The 19,979-nt window shown below is 23.6% G+C and overlaps 1 protein-coding gene across 1 annotated transcript; it reads left to right on the forward strand.

Annotated features, from left to right (window-relative positions):
- Nucleotides 1-4,645: 4,645 nt before the first annotated feature.
- LOC145847761 (voltage-gated delayed rectifier potassium channel KCNH5-like) lies at nucleotides 4,646-19,947 on the forward strand (the record flags this gene model as incomplete). The annotated part of the gene is made up of 7 exons (XM_082953702.1): nucleotides 4,646-4,733; nucleotides 8,867-8,972; nucleotides 9,136-9,266; nucleotides 10,347-10,469; nucleotides 14,585-14,799; nucleotides 15,411-15,626; nucleotides 19,798-19,947. Coding segments are annotated over exons 1-7 (1,029 nt in total), but the record flags the coding sequence as incomplete, so codon positions are not given.
- Between the last annotated feature and the right edge of the window lie 32 nt (nucleotides 19,948-19,979).

The raw sequence follows: 19,979 nt of genomic DNA on the forward strand, positions 1-19,979 counted from the left end.
AAAGATTCAATTTTTATAACAAATTATAGTGTGACTTGTGAGATGTTTAAGATTAACTTAATCTGAAATAAATTTTGAATAATTTAAAAGCTACAACGATTGTTATCAAAGTTTTTATTGTTGTTGTTGTATAATTAAAAGCGAAACAAAGTATACGTTTTTATAGATTTAAAATTTCTATTTTTATAAAGGAATTATGTTTTTACTTATAAAGTTTTAAATTAACTCATAACTATACTTTTTATTTTGCTATAACTTTGTTTTAGTATAAAATTGTACGTTTAATCAGCGTTAAAATGAACAAATGATTATTTTAACAAAATTAAATTTAGTTGATCCTTTGTTATTAAGTCCTTTGTTATTAAGTTTTTTATAAGTATATAAAAAGTATTGTGATTAGTTTAGTTTTGTTTGAAGTGACTTTTAACGGATTATTTGTTATAAGCATGTATTGTATATTTTTTGTTCATTGTTTTATAACTTAATTTAAAAAATAATTAAAAACCTGACTATTTATATTTAATTTTCACTTTAATTACTTTTTTAAACCATTTTAAACGAGGCAAAACTTTGTTTTTAATGTTTGTATAATATTTGTGTTAATTGATTTACTGATACTAATATATAAACTTAATAATGTCATACTTTCTCGCGTCAGTATTTAAATTTTAATTATTACACTGGTAAAACTTGATTTTTGTTAAAAAAGCAGTAATGAACAATGTCAAGATCTAAATATATTTTCAGCAGTTTTAAGCTTAAAATTGCTATGGTAGTAGTTAATATTAAGTTATGCTTAAATAAACCTTAAAACACGTCTAACAAAAATTAATGAAGGATCAAGTGTTATGTTGCTAAAGGAAACAAAATATACAATTATTACCCTTTACTTAAAAAAACAAACTGATAATATTAAACTTTTCTTTAAATTTACTGTACTTACGTACTAAATTATTAAATAATAGAAGTCATGAATGATAGTTAAAATTTCGTCATTAAACTAAAAATTTTAGTAGTTATAAGGGTTTTAGTCAATTTCTTAACTACTTTTTTTTAATTTAAAATGTCTCACTGGAAAAAACTGTTTTTTAGGATGTATATAAAGTGAAAAATAATTCAATTAAAATAATGAAGCTTTTATGCATTATTTTACTAATGGTCGTTTTTTAAGCGTTAATTTTTATGGTGTTAATAAAAGTTTAATATTTTATTACAATTAAGTAATAATAATATTATGTAGTTTGATTAGTTAAAATTACAAAAATTTAGTTACAAATAAAAAGTATGTTGTTAGACAGATTGAAACTTAGTTTTTAATTATTTTTTTAAACTGTTAACACATGTTTTATTGTTTATATTTAGCGGATGTAGAACTTGTGTAAACTCCATCTAAAAACTAATTTAATCAATCATTAGTTATTTCTAAATGAAATCATCAACTAAATAAAAATTTAGATTTAAAGTAAATTATTGATATTTCGTAAAATATAATGCTTTTGTGCTTTTCATATTTTAGCTAGTTTTTGTTTACAACATACTTTATTAACTTAAGTCTAAATACTTATTTTGGCTGATAACCGATTATATTTCAAAAAAACTATTACAAATAATCTCAAGTATCAAATAGTAGTTTACAGATTTTATGCTACAAGTTTTGTGAATAGACTTTATCGTTTCACTTTATTTTTTTATTCACAACATACTGTTTTTATAAAATATTTATCTGGTAAAAATGTAAGGTTATTATTACTAAAATATTTAAAACGAAATATAAAAGCTTTAGCGTTTATATACTTAACCTAACTGTAACTTTTTCGTAAAAAAAAACTTGGAAATATTAATACTAATGTGTGTATTATATAGTTAACTTTATTATAAAATAAACACATTTTAACCTATATTTTAATTCAAAAATACGACTAAACTTTTAATCTAAAGCTTTCATATAACCATATAAAACTTTCATACATTAAAAAAAAATTACAGTGATTCTCTTTGAATATATGATGCATAAAAAAAAAAAATTCTTATAACGATCAACGTACGCATAAAGTTTTTTTTTTTTAATATTACTCAAAATAACACTGAAAACTTTAAATAGTTCTTTTAATATATAAAAAATTAAAACTAATGTTCATTTTATTTATTTTTTCCTTATCAAGAGCTAAATTAAAAACTTATTAAATTAATGCTAGTTTTGAATATAATATTATTCAATAAATTTCAACCGCTGTATCGCGCAGCGATTCTTACTGCAACAGCTGCTCCGAGAAAACAAAAGCAGTTACACATGTAACTTTTTTTCTCCAAACTTTCAGTTATTGTCTGTCACATCAACAAATGCTGGTTGTGATAAATTTGTTGAATATAAACTGTACAAATACTTAAAATGCCTGGAGCATCTAAAAAGGGACTCATAGCACCGCAAAATACCTTTCTGGAAAATATTATAAAACGAACCAGTCAATCGGAATATCGTTAGTTTTGTTAGTTATATTATCATTGTTATAGTTTGAAAATTCAAAAAAAAAATTGAGAAATTATGTGTTTTACGAAGATTAAACTTTATTTTTATCAAAAAATTGGTGGTCTACAACTTTGAAAATTTATGATAAAATTCAATTCATAATAAACAATAACAACACGTACACAAGCTAAAACAAGTTTGTGTTCAAAATTCAGTGAAAATGTTGTAACTTACTTTCTTTTAATAACTATAAATTAATTTGTATTTTTTTCCGTAAGTATTAATTTCTACCAAAAATGTTTTAAAGAGTTGTTTGTTTTTAAAACATTTTGTACCAAAAGCACATAAAAACTATTTTGACATTAACACAGTTATAAACTTAACAACTAACTTAAAGTTAAAAACAAACCTGTTTTAAATATTTTTATATAATTTAAACAATATATTTATACAGCTTTGAATTCTTTTAGCGTTTATTACAAAACTTTAAAATTATCTAAAAAATTAACAATTATTAGTTTAAATCAAAAAAACAAACATATTGTCAGATCAAAACATTTATATTTTCCAGCAGTCAAAGTTGAGTTTGCGTTTTTTAGACTTTGATTAAAGAAAAAAAACCATAAAACGTTACTCTGACTCTGAAAGCTTTATTGATATATATCTGGTTACAAAGTATTCAACTCTTCGATATTTCGTTCCAAAAGTTAAACGGTTACATAATTTAAGTTTTAATTTGTTTGATTTAAGTTTATTTAAAAAATAAAAGTGGTGTAAAAAGTTATAGTGGTTTTAATCAGAGTTGTGTAAATTTTAAAAGTTATTTTTAATATATGAATTTTATATTTTAATTCATTTTTGTAAATAAAAGTATTAGTATAAGTATTTATAACAAAACTTTGCGAAGTACTTGCTTTAATGAAACTGACTCAAGTTTTTTGTGTTAAACTAGTAATACAGCTCCACGAAGTTTTTCAAGAAGCTTTCTACAGAAGCTTTAAAAGTATTTACATATGAAATATTTATTAATCATGCTACTATATAAAAAATATTACAGTTTTGTTTATTAAACTAAAATAGGCGTTTTGTTTAAGTGGTTTTACTTCTTAGTTACTTTGCTATCCATAAACTTTATGTTAAAGGAAATAATTATTACAACTATTGCGCAATCTTAGATTATAAAACTGTTTGTAAATTAATTAATAAGTTATAATAAGAAGAAAAAAATTATAATAACATTAAGCAATTAATATCAAAAAATAACAAGTATGAAGTTTGAGTCAAACAAAAATTAAACAGCTGCATAAGAACTCTAAGTTAAGCGAAATTTTGAAATTTGTTTATTTATTTTTTCACTTTTAAATGTTTTATTTTCAGAAATTTTAACTTTTATTGTTTTATTTTTCAGAAAAACTTTACAAGCTAAATAAGTGTCTACATTAAGCAGATTATTGCATCTTAGTTAGTTTCCTAAGTATTTTATATAAACATTTTATTAGTCAACATCAAAAGAATTGTTTTATAAGTTTACAGTGAATGATGAAAGTAAGCTTTTAAACAAAAATAAGCTTTTTTTTATATTTTTACATTTACAGGAGTTTATTTAGTACAAAAGCTTTAATGCTTGTTCTTTTTATTTTAAGAATAAAAAAGCACAGTTTTTAACGTAAATAATATTTCAAGATGTATGTAAATACGTAAGCTTTAATATTTTTAAAACAAGTTAGTGTTTTTTAAGTAAGAAAACATTAACTTAATGTTATACTAAACTTAATAAACTATATAAGTTTGTTAACAACTATGCTAATTATACACTAGATATGTATATAACTTAGCAAAGAGTCTTCTTCAGCTTAATATTAAAATCGTTTTTATTGTAATACTTAAAACTAATTCACAATAAAAATACACATCATCGCAATCTTACTAATAATAAATAAAAACTAGTAAAAGTTTCTAGTAGAGAACTGCAATTTATATGCTTGTTTAAAAATCAAATTTAATTTAAAGTTAAAGTGTATCCGCTTGATAGCGAAAAATATTCTAAATGGCTTCACTCTAAATCAACGTAATTGCGAATGTGAAAAAAGTTCTTTTGTTGATCATTCAGTCTCAACTGCACATCACAAAAACTTTAGTAATGATAATATTGTCTGAAAGTAGCGTCAATAGTTTAAAATGCCTGGAGCTTCGAAAAAGGGGCTTATTGCGCCCCAGAATACTTTTCTCGAAAACATTATAAAACGTGCTAATCAGTCAGAGTTTCGTTAGTTTAACTTATCTTGTTCTTCTGTAATGATAACAACTTAATGACATATGATATTTTAAGTTATGTTAGAATTTAAATTATTTTTAACTTTCATTGGGTTTTCTCATGTTATATATTTACTAGAACTGTTATTTGTATATTTAATTTATCAAACATAATAGTACTTTATATAAATAAAAAAAAGTACTATCATAACTTGAAAATTAATACACGTTTAAAATAAAAATAGATAAAAAGTGTTGTATCAATAAGTATAAATATTATTTGTACGTAAGAGCTAAAGTTAAAGTTTAGAAAGTTTGAGATAAGTCAAAACGTATTTAAACGTATCTTCAAAGTAAACGATTTTTTAGAATTAACGTAAACAAAAGTTAGGAAACAAAGTTTAAAATGCATTATTTTAAATTGAGCCTTTTGTTTTGACTTTTAAATTGAAGCTAGTCGGATTTTAAGCCTTTTAAATTATTTTTACAACAAACACTTTTAAAAACAAAGTTTGTAGGTCTAAGACAGTTATTACTCAAAAATAGTTATTTTTAGTTTTATTATTACATAATAGTTATTTCTAATCGTTTTTCAACTATAAATATTTCAATAATCATGCATATGATCTTAGAAATTTCTTTATAAATCAACACTATTACCTTAAAAAGAACCAACTATCTTCTAGAACAACTTGTTACAAGTACGTTAGTAATTAGCTGCTCGTCCTTTTAAATTATTCACTGTTTTCATAGGATATTGATAAATAAAAAATCTTATGTAAACGTTGGTTAAGTTTCTTTTGTTTTGATTTCGAAGCTTTAGTCGTATGACGTGTAATACAACTTTAAGTATAAAACAATCTAATCAATAGTTTTCAAATAAAGTATTAAAGCAGAAAGCATTTAAAGATATTTGGTTTAAAGCAAACCTAAAAATTTCTATATATTTCATTATTATATTAATTACAGGGTGGTCTAAATGTCTTTAGATAATTTTTTCTCTAAACTATGGTATAAAAAAAAACTAGAGAAAATAATGAATATATGTTCAAATAAAACCAGAACCTTAATAATGCAGTAGATTTAATTGACATAATTCTTAAATCAACTTTAACATTCTAATGTTCAGTGCTGTTGAAATTCGCTATACTCAAAGTACTATATTTAGAAATCTTTTTTATACTTTTAAGTCAAACAAATTTATATTAAACACAAAAATTTTAGTTTTATAAAATATTCTTAATTTGTTGTTTCACCAAATATCAAAGAAAGTCTTTAACAAATAGTTAAAAATAAACAAATATCTTGATTAACGTTAAAATTTGTAAGATTTATATTTCCTAAAGTTATAAGACTTTTGTAAAAAAAGATTTAAATAGTCTATCAAGGTAAAAATTTGTTGATAAATAAAACTTTTTTGTTGTAATATTTTATTTGACATTTTTCGCATTGAAACTATAAAGATATATATTTGATATTTACAAGAGATGGTATGAAGTTTTTTTGAATACTTTATCTAATAACCAAGAATTAAAAATAGGTAAGTAATTGATAATTTTAATTTTAAACATTTTATAAACTTGTTTAATGAAAAGTTTTTACTGTTACTTTTATAATTTTTATAGGTTAAAATTTTTTTATAAAAACCTCTTTAAAATTCATAAAAAACTAATGTCTAAAACGACATTTATAAAAAAAAGATATCTTTAAGTAAAGCTTTAAATAATATTAGTGTGACATAATTTAATTTACATTGCTCATTATAAAACTTCCTATACTTTGCAGAACTATCTTATAGTTTATATTATAGTTTAAACTATAACATTTTATTTGGTATTAAAAAGTTTAACTTAAAGCTTCCGAACAAGTAAGTCCAACTGTAGAACTAAATTTTGTTTGTTTATTGTTGTGCCTTGTTCACATCAAATGACGTCGTGTTGTTATTTTAAGAAGGTTTTGAGCTTATTTTAGGGTTTTTAATATTATACCTTTTCCAAAAAGAATAGGTAAGAATTTTAAACAAAATTACGACTTATATATTTTGTATTTTTTTAAATTTATATGAAAAGATACTATCATTTTTATTCTTTGCTTATAATTTTTACATACATTCATAAAAATATAACTATGTTAGATATACCTTTACATTTTTTTGGATATTGTAAAAGCCTTTTTCGGAGTAAATAAATAAAATAACAAAACCTTAGTACTTTTAAATTAAAAAAAGAAAATATGTTTATCGAAAAAAAATGTTAATAAAAAAAACTTATTAGCAAAAGCAGTAATTAAAGCTAAAATATAGATATTATGCTTTCGAATACTTGAAAACCATTATTTGATAGAAAAGGGATCATATATTAAATTTTGTAGAGTTTTCTATAAAAACTTAGTTTTTAAATGATTGATACAACTATAAAAGTACACAAATATGATTGCAAAAACATTTCTTAAAAACATATTTGATGAAAACTTTTAGGTGAGAAGTTTTTTTTTTCTCTATTAAATAGTGTTTTTTTGCATTTTTTATATTAGTTAAAGTTTTTCCGTAAGAATCAAAAGGCTTAAAGGCTTTTTTTTAAAGTTAGTTATATAAATTAGTTATATAAATTAAAAAAAGTTGATTTTATTCAAAAAATAAAATAAAATTACTTAGACTACATATAAATCATAAGTTTTTTACCATAGAGAGTTGTAAAACATATCATTTGTACTTGATTACCATATAATTACGGGCTCATTTTTTCTCATACTAATAGCGAAAAAAGTTTAAATTTTAAGGAAAACATAAGTGACTTATGATGTTTCTACCTCCGCTGCAATAAAAAAACAACATTCCTCTTTTAACAAGCATTTCTTTACAAGTAAAACTGCAGTGCCTCATATTATACGAAACTTATTTTTTCATTGTGCTAAGTATGCATAAGATGTTTAGAAATAAAAGAATATTACAAAAAAGTTTTGTTTACCTTTCTGAGTTATTTTGTTATAAACTTTATTAACTCTTTCTAAAAAATATTCAATTAGCTTAGTTAGCTAATAGTAGACTACTTAGTGTGATCTTTTAACAATCTAGTTTAGTTTTTGTAAAAAAAATCAAAATGTTTTTAAGCAGTGAAATAAGACGAACATTTTAAGCTTTTTACTAGAAGTGTTTATTTTACTAATAAAAAAGAGAGTATATATGACAATAAATTTATTATTTAGAATAAAGTTGTCATACGTTAGAATTTGAATAACAATATTGAACGACAAAAATAATATGCTCAAAAGGTTTGGTCCAAGAACCTGGTGTACAAAAAATCTTTCGGTTATCGAGTCATACACCAGAATAGTTTAACGTCATGCCCAGGACATGTTAACAGTTTAAATAGAAACTAGTAAAAACTTTACAAACGAAATTGTCAAATTTTCCAGCCTACCACATAAACTAGACTTAAAGTGTTCAAACTAATTTTATTCAATTTATTTTTTCATTAAAAGGAAATAAACTTAAATCAAAAAAAAAAAATATGTAACTAAATATATGATAAATATATTGAGTACCTTTCATTAGGTAAATTTCAATGTATACTTTATGTTTATTTAGTATGCTTGTTCATATCCTGGTCAAGACGTTAAAAGGTATTCGTGGTGTGCGACTCGATAACCGAAAGGTTTTTGTGCACCAGGTCTAAGGACCAATATATTTAGCGTCTTTTTTTTTTGTCGTTGAATAAGCTATAATATATGGATTAGGACGGTTTTAAACTTAATAATGTTTAAATTTTTTTCTTGATATAAACTTTAGTTAATAACATGGATTTTAGCATCTATATTACAATATATTTGCAGTAAAACCTCAAAATATAAAATTGTTTGTTAAAAAAAGTACCAATTCTTTAGAAAAATTGTTTTACGATGAGTTGAAAATTTAAAACTATATATTTTTTTTTTGATATTTGTTTCGATTGAATCCAAAGTAAGTATATAAAAATACTGTAAACATTTTTCAAATCATATAAAAACATAAATAGAATGAGGCACAAAAAAATAAAACTAAGTTTAAGTTTATGTTAACTGCAGTGTTATTTAAATACGTAAAATTTGTCATTAAAAGCTGTGTTTTTTCTAAACTTTAAATTTTTTACAGAAAAAATTTCTTGTTAGCAAACGCTCGCATATGGGAGTTCCCAATAGTGTACGCTTCTGAGGGTTTTTGCCAGACCACAGGAACAACCAGGGCTGAAATACTGGACAAACCCTGCGTTTGCAAGTAAGTTTGTTGGTATGATTTCGTAAATTTTTCAAAAATCAAATCTTTAATTATATTTTTTTTTCTAAAAAATTGTTACAATTTTTTCTCTAATTGTCTAAGTACAAACTTGTGAAGTTTCGTAAAAATATAATAAAATTATCAATTAAGAGTAACATAATAGATTTATGCACGGCGTATTGACTGATACGAAAACAATCGAAAAGATGAAAGAAACTTTGGAAAGTCAACAGAAAAACAACTCTTCATTTCAATCTACGAACTTCGAATTACTTTTGTACACTGGAAGAAGAGGTATTGTATCACGCTATATATTAGAACCATCTATTTACCTAGAAATGTTTACTTTTTAATAACTACATATGTAATAATTTAGTTTTACAATGCAAAGTTGTAACATCTTGTTTACAAAAAATATCCCATGTTTTATTTTTTACCGTGACTGCATTACTTTTTAGTTAAAATTGCAAACACGTTGAGCACAAAGTAAATTGTAATTACGATCCAAGTATATCACACGAAGTTAAGAACTTTTCTATTTTCCATATAGATATATTCTTACACATGTCAATACTTTGACAGTTTCAAGTTATTTATATGAGCAACTGCCATTATACAAAAACTTTACTTTAATTTTGCTTAACTTAATGTTATTTTCTTAAGAAATTATTTATATATAGATTAACAAACATCTTAAATTTCGAAAAAAAAAATTGCCAAGTTAATTTTTGATAAAAATTTCAAAACTTTTATAAGCCTTATTTTTGAAAATTATCGCTAACACTGCGTAAAATACAAACATTAATCTAAATTAAATACTTATGCACAAACAAATTATAGTATAAATTTTAGTGTTATTTAAAAGTAGATAAAAAGAAATTTTATAGTAGTTAAAAAATTAAATTCATAGTTTACAAAAAGTAAACAAAAAGTATAAGTTATGCTTTTGCTACTTTTTTGAAAGAAAAAAATATTTTTGCCTTAAAATTTGCTATGTTTTTGTAACACAACAGAAAATTTTTTGAAACTTATTTTAAAACTGTTTTGCTCAAAGTTGAAAGATTAAGTGAAAACCTAGAAACAATATTGATACTTATACTATATTATAATTTCAAGGTGTTTAAACCTGCATTATTTAATAAAACTAAATCAATAGTGTAAAGCTGTGCACAAATACAAGTTTTTAAGCTTAATATTTAGACTGATTACGATTGTGTAAATAATTCTAAACTGCTATGTAAAAAATAACAAAAAGTTTGTTTACGCTAGTACCGTGAAACTAACTTTTACAATAAAAATCGTTTGGTTTTATTCTATACTAAAATTTTAAAACTGAACAAAAAATAAATAAAACGAAGTTTATCAATTAAACAGCAACTTCGTCATGGTTTTTCATTCAAGTATCTCCGGTGAAAAATGCAGCAGATTGCACTGTTCTGTTTTTGCTAACTTTCAAAGAGATCGCCGCGGACAGAAGAACTAGCACTAGACGTAGAGGTAAAATATTTTACAAGTAAAAACTTATTAATTTTTTATAAACACAATAAAGTCATAATGACTTCAAGTCAAAAAAGTTTATGTAAAACTTCAGTGCTTGATTATTTTTGTTGTTACGGAAAATTTCTCAAAACTTAACTTGAATGAGGTAGATTTATTTATTAATATATATTTATATGTACAATGTACACTCGAATTTTTTTTTTTGGTTTTTATTCTCTGAGAGTATGAGGATTTTTTAAATATTTTGTATTAGTTTGTACTTCATCTTGATTTTCTATATAAAACTTTTTAAAGCTATAAGTTTTAATTTAATTCCTTTGTAGCTTATTAAAAAAAAGCATTATACTTTCGAAAAATAACTGTTTTTATATTTTAATATCAAATTTTTAATAGTTAAACTATAAAAGAGTAAAGTGTTGAGCTTTAAAACGTTTCAATAATAGTTCTTACTTTAAAAACTATATAGTGGTTTAGTTTGCCTACATTAAAGTAAAAAGTTATAGTTTTTTTTGTAATACGTCTTTTATAAACATAAGTAGATTAACATCTAACTTTTTGTTGTATAAATGATTTTTTGTATAACTTAAAATGTATATAAATGCTCTTTATATTAAAACTACCTGTTTAACTTTTATTAAAAAGTTGTTTAAAATTTTGTTAATTGTGCAAGATTAAATTTAAGTTTATCTTAGATCAGGGTTTCCCAAAGTGGGCGATATCGCCCCCTGGGGGCGATTTTAGTAAGTCGGGGGGCGATAATTAGTAAGGGGGCGAAAGGGTGGGCGATAACTAGTAAGGGGGCGAAAAGGGGGCGATTTTAAAATTTTGGGCTGTCATAAAACTTTTGCTTTTTATATTGCTATGTTACTAATTTTAGCTTGCTATTAAATATATGACCTTGAGGTAAAACTTAAACAAAAAAAGTTTATTTTGTTTATGTAAAATATAGAGAAAGAAATCAAGTACTTATGACTCCTACTTTTAAGTAAATTACATATGTTCATTCATATATTTTCTTATTTAACAATTACATAGATCATAGACGATCGGAATCCCTCTCACCATTTTATAACCTGACATAAATGCTATTTGGGATCATAAATGGTTTGTAAAAATCTATGTTATATATTATTAAATTTCTAGGTAAACTGGCAACCCTGTATACTTTTATTTTTATTAAAAATATCATGAGGTGATAGTTATATCACCTCATGATACTTCCAATTGTTTTTTTTTGAAAAGTCACTAAGTTAGACTAAGAAATAAAACTATACAGGGTTGCTAATTTACCTAGAAACCTGGAAAAACCTGGAATTTGACAGTTTAGGCAAAAATAAAAATACCTAAAAAATCTGGAATTTTTAACAATTTTAACATATTAAGTAGTAAAATTTCGATTTGACACAAAAAAGCTATCATATAAATAAAAATATAGATCCCTTCAAGGCAGATCTTTTTGAAGTAAACGACTTACAGGAAACCTTCTCAGACTTACAAACTGACCTTGAACTTATTTAAATTTTCCAAATAACGATAAAAAAGCTTTTGGAATCAACAAAAACTAAGGCAAAAGTATCTAATCATTTGAGAAGAATTTAGATTGTTGTTTATAGTTTTTTCTTCTAGCTATGTTGTTGAGAAAGCTTTCAGTTCAGTTATCAACATTTTGAGCAAAAGATCTAATCTAGATATTTGTAAAGGAGACTTTATTTTACTGATTAATATCAGATTAAAAAAACTTGCAAGCAGTCTTAAAACTCATCCTTCACATTATATTAGACTTCAGTAGCAGACATTTTTTATGAAAGTTTATTTTTTTTTTTTTGATTTTTTAAAATACTTCTTATTTAACCTGGTTTGTATTGTATTTAAGTAGTTTTTTTATAATAAAATTTTTATTAAGTTATTTATTCTACATCAGGTTTGCATAATGCCTAATAAATATTAATTACGGTAGACTTCCTCTTGAGTTCGCATTTTTTACCCAAAAAAAGTGCAAATTTATATTTTCTAAAATTTAACTTAAATAAAGTCTATTACTAACTAAGTATTAATAAAACAAAAAATACATAATATTTAATAGCTTATATAGATCTGTTTTTTAATGAATGTTTGTTTTATGTTTTAGTTGATTTCATGTTTGTGCATAACGTTATTGCATATAACATATTTAAAATTATCATTTTGTAAAAAAAATGGTAATAATATTTGAGTTTGTACTATTTGATTTTGTTCAAAGTGCGAACGCAAGCGGAAGTCTACTGTATTTATTAAATGGTTTATGTTTTAAATCTGTTAATAGTTTTATTTTGACCTGTATAACTTTGTAGTTTATATTTGTCGTTAAACATTACACTAAAATTTTTTATAGCATAGTGATTAAAGTATTTGTTTTAAAGAAATTTATTTGACATATTTTTTTTATTACTTGTTTAATCTGTATAAAAAAAAAAAGATAACTATTAAAGTTTTTATTTCAAATTTATTTTTTCGTTTTAAAAGAGTATATGTTTGAGGTCTCTGTTTGAATTGACTTTAAATTTTTCATTTAAAAGATTCTTAAACTCAATTTTATTTTCTTACTTGATTTATTATTGTTGAAAAATCTATATATTAAGGAATTTTAAACTATTAATACAACTGTTTTTTGTTTTATCTTAATTTTTAATATATTAGCAATTAGATTATGTTGTTTATTTTAATAGTTCAAAACTAGTTTTTAAATTTTCACTATTTTCTTCTGGTAAATTATTATAGGCTAATAACTGGAGAAAAAATAAATTTAAACAGTTTTAAATAAGCCATCAAAAAGAATGCTACAGTTACAAAAAAAAAATTTAACCTAATTAAAAGATTTTTTTAATCGATTACTTTCTGTTTACAAAATTAACTGTAAAATTTTTGATTTTGTTTTGAATTTAAGTTAAGAAAAAAGAAATTGTTAAAATTAAGGTTTAGTTTCCTAAAGGTTATTCCAAGTCAAATACTCTTTAATGGTATTCTACTACAAAACATATAGTTTAAAAAGTTTAAAATAAAGTTTTAAATTTTACAGCTAACTTGCTTATAATATATCTTAGCATTGAAATTAATAATTTTACTGCATTAACTGAAGCTGTTGATGAAACCACTTTTCATGTGAGATAATCAACCAGTCGGTCAAACTTCCTCAAACTAGATCAGAAATTATGTTTTAATATTTATTTTATTATTTGAAAAATAAACTGTTCATTCTTCTATAGTTTTTTAATCTCTGGTATAGTAATTTTAGAATATACCTATTTATAAAATAATTTAAGTATATTGTGCGGCTTAAATAAGTTACTTAGTATTAACTTCTAAATGTCCGAATATGAGAGATTAATTATAATGTCAGTTTTAAGTTAAGATTTTAGATGGGTAACGTACGGTTAAGATCCAGTCAAATTTCGACCCGCTAAATAACTTGAAAACTACTTGTGCAAAATAAACAAAATTTAGTTTTTTGATACTTAATATTTTGAAATACACTTTCAATTTGGTTTTCAGTTCACAATAGTATTTCCTAGATCACAATAATACTAAAAATTTTATTGCAATTCTGCTCGAGTTTTTTAATTTTCATATACCTTATTTTTTTAAATTATGCAGCCCACAAATACATTCTTTTAACAAGTTAAAACTAGAAAAGATTTTATAGTAATTATGAATTGCTGACTACAGAAGTTGTCCAATACTATCCTTAAAGCTTCATTAGTTTCAAAACATTTCATATCTAAACAGGATTGATTACAGATTACACAAAGCATTTTTATAATGAAGTATTTTAATACACTTTATTGGGCTTATAAGAAAACAAATGTAACTTATTTTCTCAAGCCCTATAAACTACTTTGAACACAGCCCAAAAAGGCGTGCATAAGAAGTACCAGACTAAATTACATTTCGAACACAACTTTTTCAGCTCAAAAGTTTGTACTCAAGAGAAAAAATACTTTGTAAAATCGTGGGGGCGATTATTTTTCAAATTTTTAAAAAGGGGGCGATTTAGAAAATGAGTTTGGGAAACCCTGTCTTAGATTAAGATTGAGCTATATTTTACTTTAAAACTTTTACAATAAAAAAACTAATAGCTTCCTTTCTTCGTTTCTCGAATTTTTCTCGCTCAAACTTTCCGGCATCGAACGCAATTCAAAATCATGAAAATCAATGCAACTATAGAAACAACAATCACACAAGAAATGATGTCGAAATAAAACTAAAATCTTACAACCCACTACTGCCTACTAACAACGTAGCCACCAAGTGCTCAGTGACTGGAAACAAGAAGAAAAAGAAAACTTCAGACGTTGGTATACATTTTGTAAACTTATTATATCATTCTTACTTTTATATTTGCATTTTGTAATGTAAATGCTCCGTAAAAAAATTTTAACATGTAATTCTTTAACCACTTAAGTTTTTAAAAGTTTATTGAGTACCATAAAATTTTTAAGGTTTGTAGAGTAAAACTTAATACTGATCAATATAAGCTTGGTCGAAACTATACATGCAAAAATATTTGAAAGATCTATTTGATAAAAATAATACTGTGTTTAAAAAAAAATTTTTAGCTCTTGCCATAAAACTCTTTTCTTCTAATCTAGACAAAATGCAGTTATTTTTCTACAAAACTATGACTTTAATAATACTTTACAAATATATAAATTTTTGTGTTTGGATGTTTGTACTACAATTTTTTTATTATTTTTTAAAACTTTTCTACAACTTTTTACAATTACTTTTTACAATTTTGTTTATTTATAAACCTTGAATACCAATCATAAAGTATAAGAAGTGAATTAAGATACTAAAAATGTACAGAGCAATAGCTAAATATTAATTTAAGAAAGCAAATAAAATGTGTAATTAAGTAAAAAATAGTTACAAATAAAACAAGTACAATTTAAAAACAAACAGATTTTCAGTTTCAGCCCTGCAGTTCTTCCAAAGTACTACTACGAGTCTCCTCAAACGCCCAAGCACATTATTTTGCACTATTCAACATTCAAAACAACTTGGGACTGGTTTATATTATCGCTAATCATATATACGGCCGTATTTGTACCATACCACGTTGCTTTTACCGTAAATATGAAGCAAAATGGGGGATGGCTTTTTGCTGACAGCGTTGTGGTTTGTTTTAATTATTATTTAAATACTGACTTGAAGCGTAAAGGTACTTATGTGATAAGAACAAACCTAATTTAGTTATATCTATTTAAATCTTAATTTTGAGTTAGCTGACTAAAAGTATATTTTTTAAGTTAATCATTGTAAATAATATTGAAAAGCTTTTAAAAAACCTGTGGTAGTTTCAATATATAATATAGCTTCCCAGAGTTGGCAGTATCGCCCTTTGAAGGAGATTTTGGCTATCAAGGGGCAATTACTAGTAAGGGGCTAATTTAAATGTCTAATTAGTAAAAAAGTAATATATAATAATGGAAGGCAATTATCTTTTAAATTTCTGCAATAAGAGCGATTATGGAAATGAGTTTGGAAAACCCTGAACTTGATATCGATATTTTAGATACTGCTTTGATTAATTCTATAATTAGTACAGTTATTATTTACTTCTTTTGTTTCCTACAACTAGTACTTTTCAGAAAAATGTTAAGGAAATATAATCTAAACACTCAATGGATAACAATTTTCTACAATAACTCTTTACAATTTTACCAAAACTTTAAAACTGTGTCTTATCTTTTCAACGAAAATATATAAGCATTACTTATTGTCTTTACATTCCTATGATGTTTAAATGAGTAAACGTGTTTTAAATTATTTATAAAAACTGCTTGTAAGATTGACAACAACAAGCTTTACTACAAAAACTAGTGGAAATCCAATTTATTTAATCTAAAAAACCTATTACGGTAAAATATATAACAACAAAAGTGTAAATATGCTTTTTAAAGCGAGAAGTTAATACTTTTACAAATGACAATTGGTTTGAATTTTATGTACATACACTTTTAACATAAATAAAGTTCACACTTTTTTTTATAAACACTTCGGAACGGGTAGCTATCAAATTTGCACGAGCGTAAAAAAATTGCACGAGGTGACAAAGTTGCACGAGTGCACAAAACTGCACGAGGCGATAAAATTGCACGAAGACATTTTTACATGGGTTGAATTAAAAGAAATAAAAAATATTTTTTTTAATTTAGTTTTTTTTTACTACCACTGTTACCCCTAACCCTTACTCTCAGTCGGTAATCTATTTTATCTATATTTAAATTTTTAATTATTAATTTTTTTAATGCTTTACTATCACTTACACTCGTGCAATTTTGTTCTCGTGCAATTTAGTAACCTCGTGCAATTTTGTCTTCGTGCAATTTTGACCCATTCCCTTTTGGAATATCTTTATAAAACAGCTTGAGTAGTTTGGTTGCGAACATTAGTTATCAAAAAGTTTAACCGTAGTAGTGTTTTTATACTTTAAATAAATATTAAGTCTGTACCCAAAAAATAACTTCTATTAACTTAATTTTAATTTATAGTCGTAATTTTCGTTAATTAATTGAGTGCTCTGTATTTAAAACAAGAAGCTTGTTGAGTTTTTATTATTAACTAAACGGTACCAATAAAGTTTAAAGACACAAGTTATTTTATGTTAAAAAAGAAACAAAAATTTATAACAGTATTTTTTAAAATATTTATATAATCAATAAGCTATATTTAACTTTTAAAGCTTTCTATTTTCAAAAAATTAATTGCCTATGAATAACTGAGAAACAAATCTGATCTATTGTTTTACTAAAACTACTTAAATTTTTTATTAATAATTGAACTAATAAGGTTCCAAAAAACTTATTATTACAGTTAAAATAGTTTTAAAAGAAATTTATGTTCGAATTTTTAATTAAAAATTAAACAAAGCAATTGTTAAAATTAGTGTAAAAAAATAAAAATAAAAATATTTTCATCGAATAAAAACAAAATCTGTTTTAAAATAACTCGTCACTTAAACCTTTTTTAATTGTTTATTCAAAAAATGTTGTCAGTTAAATTTTACGTTGTTAGTAATTAAAAAAATCAAATATGTTTTAAGTATAGGGATATCAAAAATAAATAAAATTTAAACACTTTTGTAGCTTAGATTGCAAACTGAACTTAAGTCTTTAGGCTCTTCAACTAAGACTAAAAAAATTTTTCAGAGTATTGGTAATAGTTTTGCTAAAACTTTTGAAATTTGTCGTATACTTAGATGCATTTTAAAAAACGTTTATCAAAAAAAACTTTTAATATATCTAAAAAGTATTTATCTAATTTGTTAGATAAAAAAATTACACAAGATACACAACTTAAACAATTTTTTTGATTAAAAAAATATCTTTATATTTATTGTAACTAGAATTAAAAAAATAGTTTTTTCAATTTACCGAAGTGCTTAAGTTGATAAAGTTTCATGTTATGTTTGAACCGTGTGTGGTTTTATATAATAATAGTATAAAGTATCTAATGTGTAATATGTGAAATTAGTGTATGTTAAGCGAAAAATTATATTTTTTTTAGTTACAAAGTTACTTATAAATAATTTTTTTAACAATATTTTACTGTTTTTTTTTTGCTGCTGCTATGCTACTTTATGCATTTAAAATTATAAGTAAAACGTCAAAAGAATGTTTAATTAAGCAACAAACTATGCAAAAACAAAAAATACATAGTTTAAAAAAGCTAGTCTTAACACGCTACTTTAATGTTAATAAAACTTAATTATATATTTATCTATACTTTTAGCGCTGTGTAATTTTTAATCCACTAAATAGTTAACTAAATGCATTAATTTTTTTTGCTAAAATCTACGCAGACGAGTTTTAAAATATTTCAAAAGTTTAGAAGTAATTCAGTTGCGCATAATTTATTTAAAAGATTACGGTCGTTCAAATCATAAAACTTTAGTGAAGTTCTTGCAACATTTAAAAGCGAAAAAGTTTTTTATAACTTTTATTAACTGTCTTATAAATAGTAAAATACAGGAAATTTTAAAAGCAAAGAGTTTTACGCTCAAAAAAAGACTTATTTTTGTTAAGTCTATAACTTTTAAAAATTATATAAAACCGTAATACATTAACAACTACTTTGAGTTAAATTTAACTTGCGTTGCATTTTTATTTTATTTTTAGGCAAGTTATAAAAAAACGGTAATAATATTTTATTTTAATTTTTGACGAAAATAAATGACGGTTAATTCATCAATCCTGCTTTAAATTTTGTAATATTCTAAAATAATTAAATTTTATTAAAAAAAATATTTCGAAAGACAAAGACTTTTAGATCACAGACACTAACTCATTAAAATTTATAATAAGGACTTTTTGTTCTGTACATCACATATGTTCATATTATTTTTAGCTATTTTAGTCCTGTGTTAGATTTTCACTGACATAGTGATTTGTTAATGTATTTTGAGGTTGCAATTTATTTTTAAAAGAACGTAGCATGGCTTTATTGAAACTTGGGCAGTAATGAAAGTTGTTTCATTGGTTAACACTCAAAAAAAACTAACCAAGACTGAAAGTGTTTGGAAATGTAAAACTTTTGTTTTTAGAAGGCTTTTAACGGATAAAAATCTTTAGAAACATTGAGTAATATAAATAATTTAAGAAAGATTATTAAGTAAGAATCAACTAAGTTTGAATTTGTTTAATGTAATTTTCGCTTTAGTAGTTTGTATTATCATTAAGCATAGATTGTTTTTGTTGCAAATACCTTTTTCTGTTTTTTTTAACGTTTTCACCTAAAACTATTTTGCTTACTAGGTAGAAAAAACTTAAATGCTTTTTTTAAAACCCTTTTTTAAACAACAATATTTCTTTTAATTGCAGAATAAACTAAGCTAATGCTTACTTTTGTTTTTCAAGTCTTATGTATTTTTTGAGTACTGAATTATAATTTTACCTGACAACGTTGATACTATACACACTTTTTTTTCGTAGTAATACTTTTATTATAATATATTACTATTAGTTGTTTAGTATTATTGTCGTTCAGAAATATTTTTGTACAAGAGCTTTTTTTACTTAAAAACTTTGAATAATAAATAGTTTATTTTTAAAATTCCATGTCACATACTGTATAAAAAAGAACGATTATAAAAATAAAACATTATTTTAAAGATTTTTTCAATATAGTTTTTAGGTGGTTTATTGCTTTTTTTCAACTTTAATTTTTATAAGTTAAAGTTATTTTTTTATAATTAAAACATCCATAACTATAGTTATTTTATTGTAAGAGTAATCGTTATGAACTAAAATGTTAATTTTTTAGTAAAACAGGTTATAAAAATTACCAGGATTTGATCTTCATAGCTGATGTAGCAATAAATTTTCATACAACATACGTAGGGCAAGGGGGAGAAGTGATAAGTGACCCACAGGTAATAAGGACTAATTATATCCGTTCTTGGTTCATCATCGACCTCCTTTCATGTCTACCTTATGACGTCATAGATATGATCAACTACTTTTTTGACCA

This window comes from Thalia democratica, unplaced genomic scaffold (assembly GCF_965202585.1).
Source record: "Thalia democratica unplaced genomic scaffold, ktThaDemo2.hap1.1 HAP1_SCAFFOLD_1071, whole genome shotgun sequence".
In the NCBI taxonomy this organism is placed as follows: Eukaryota; Metazoa; Chordata; class Thaliacea; order Salpida; family Salpidae; genus Thalia; species Thalia democratica.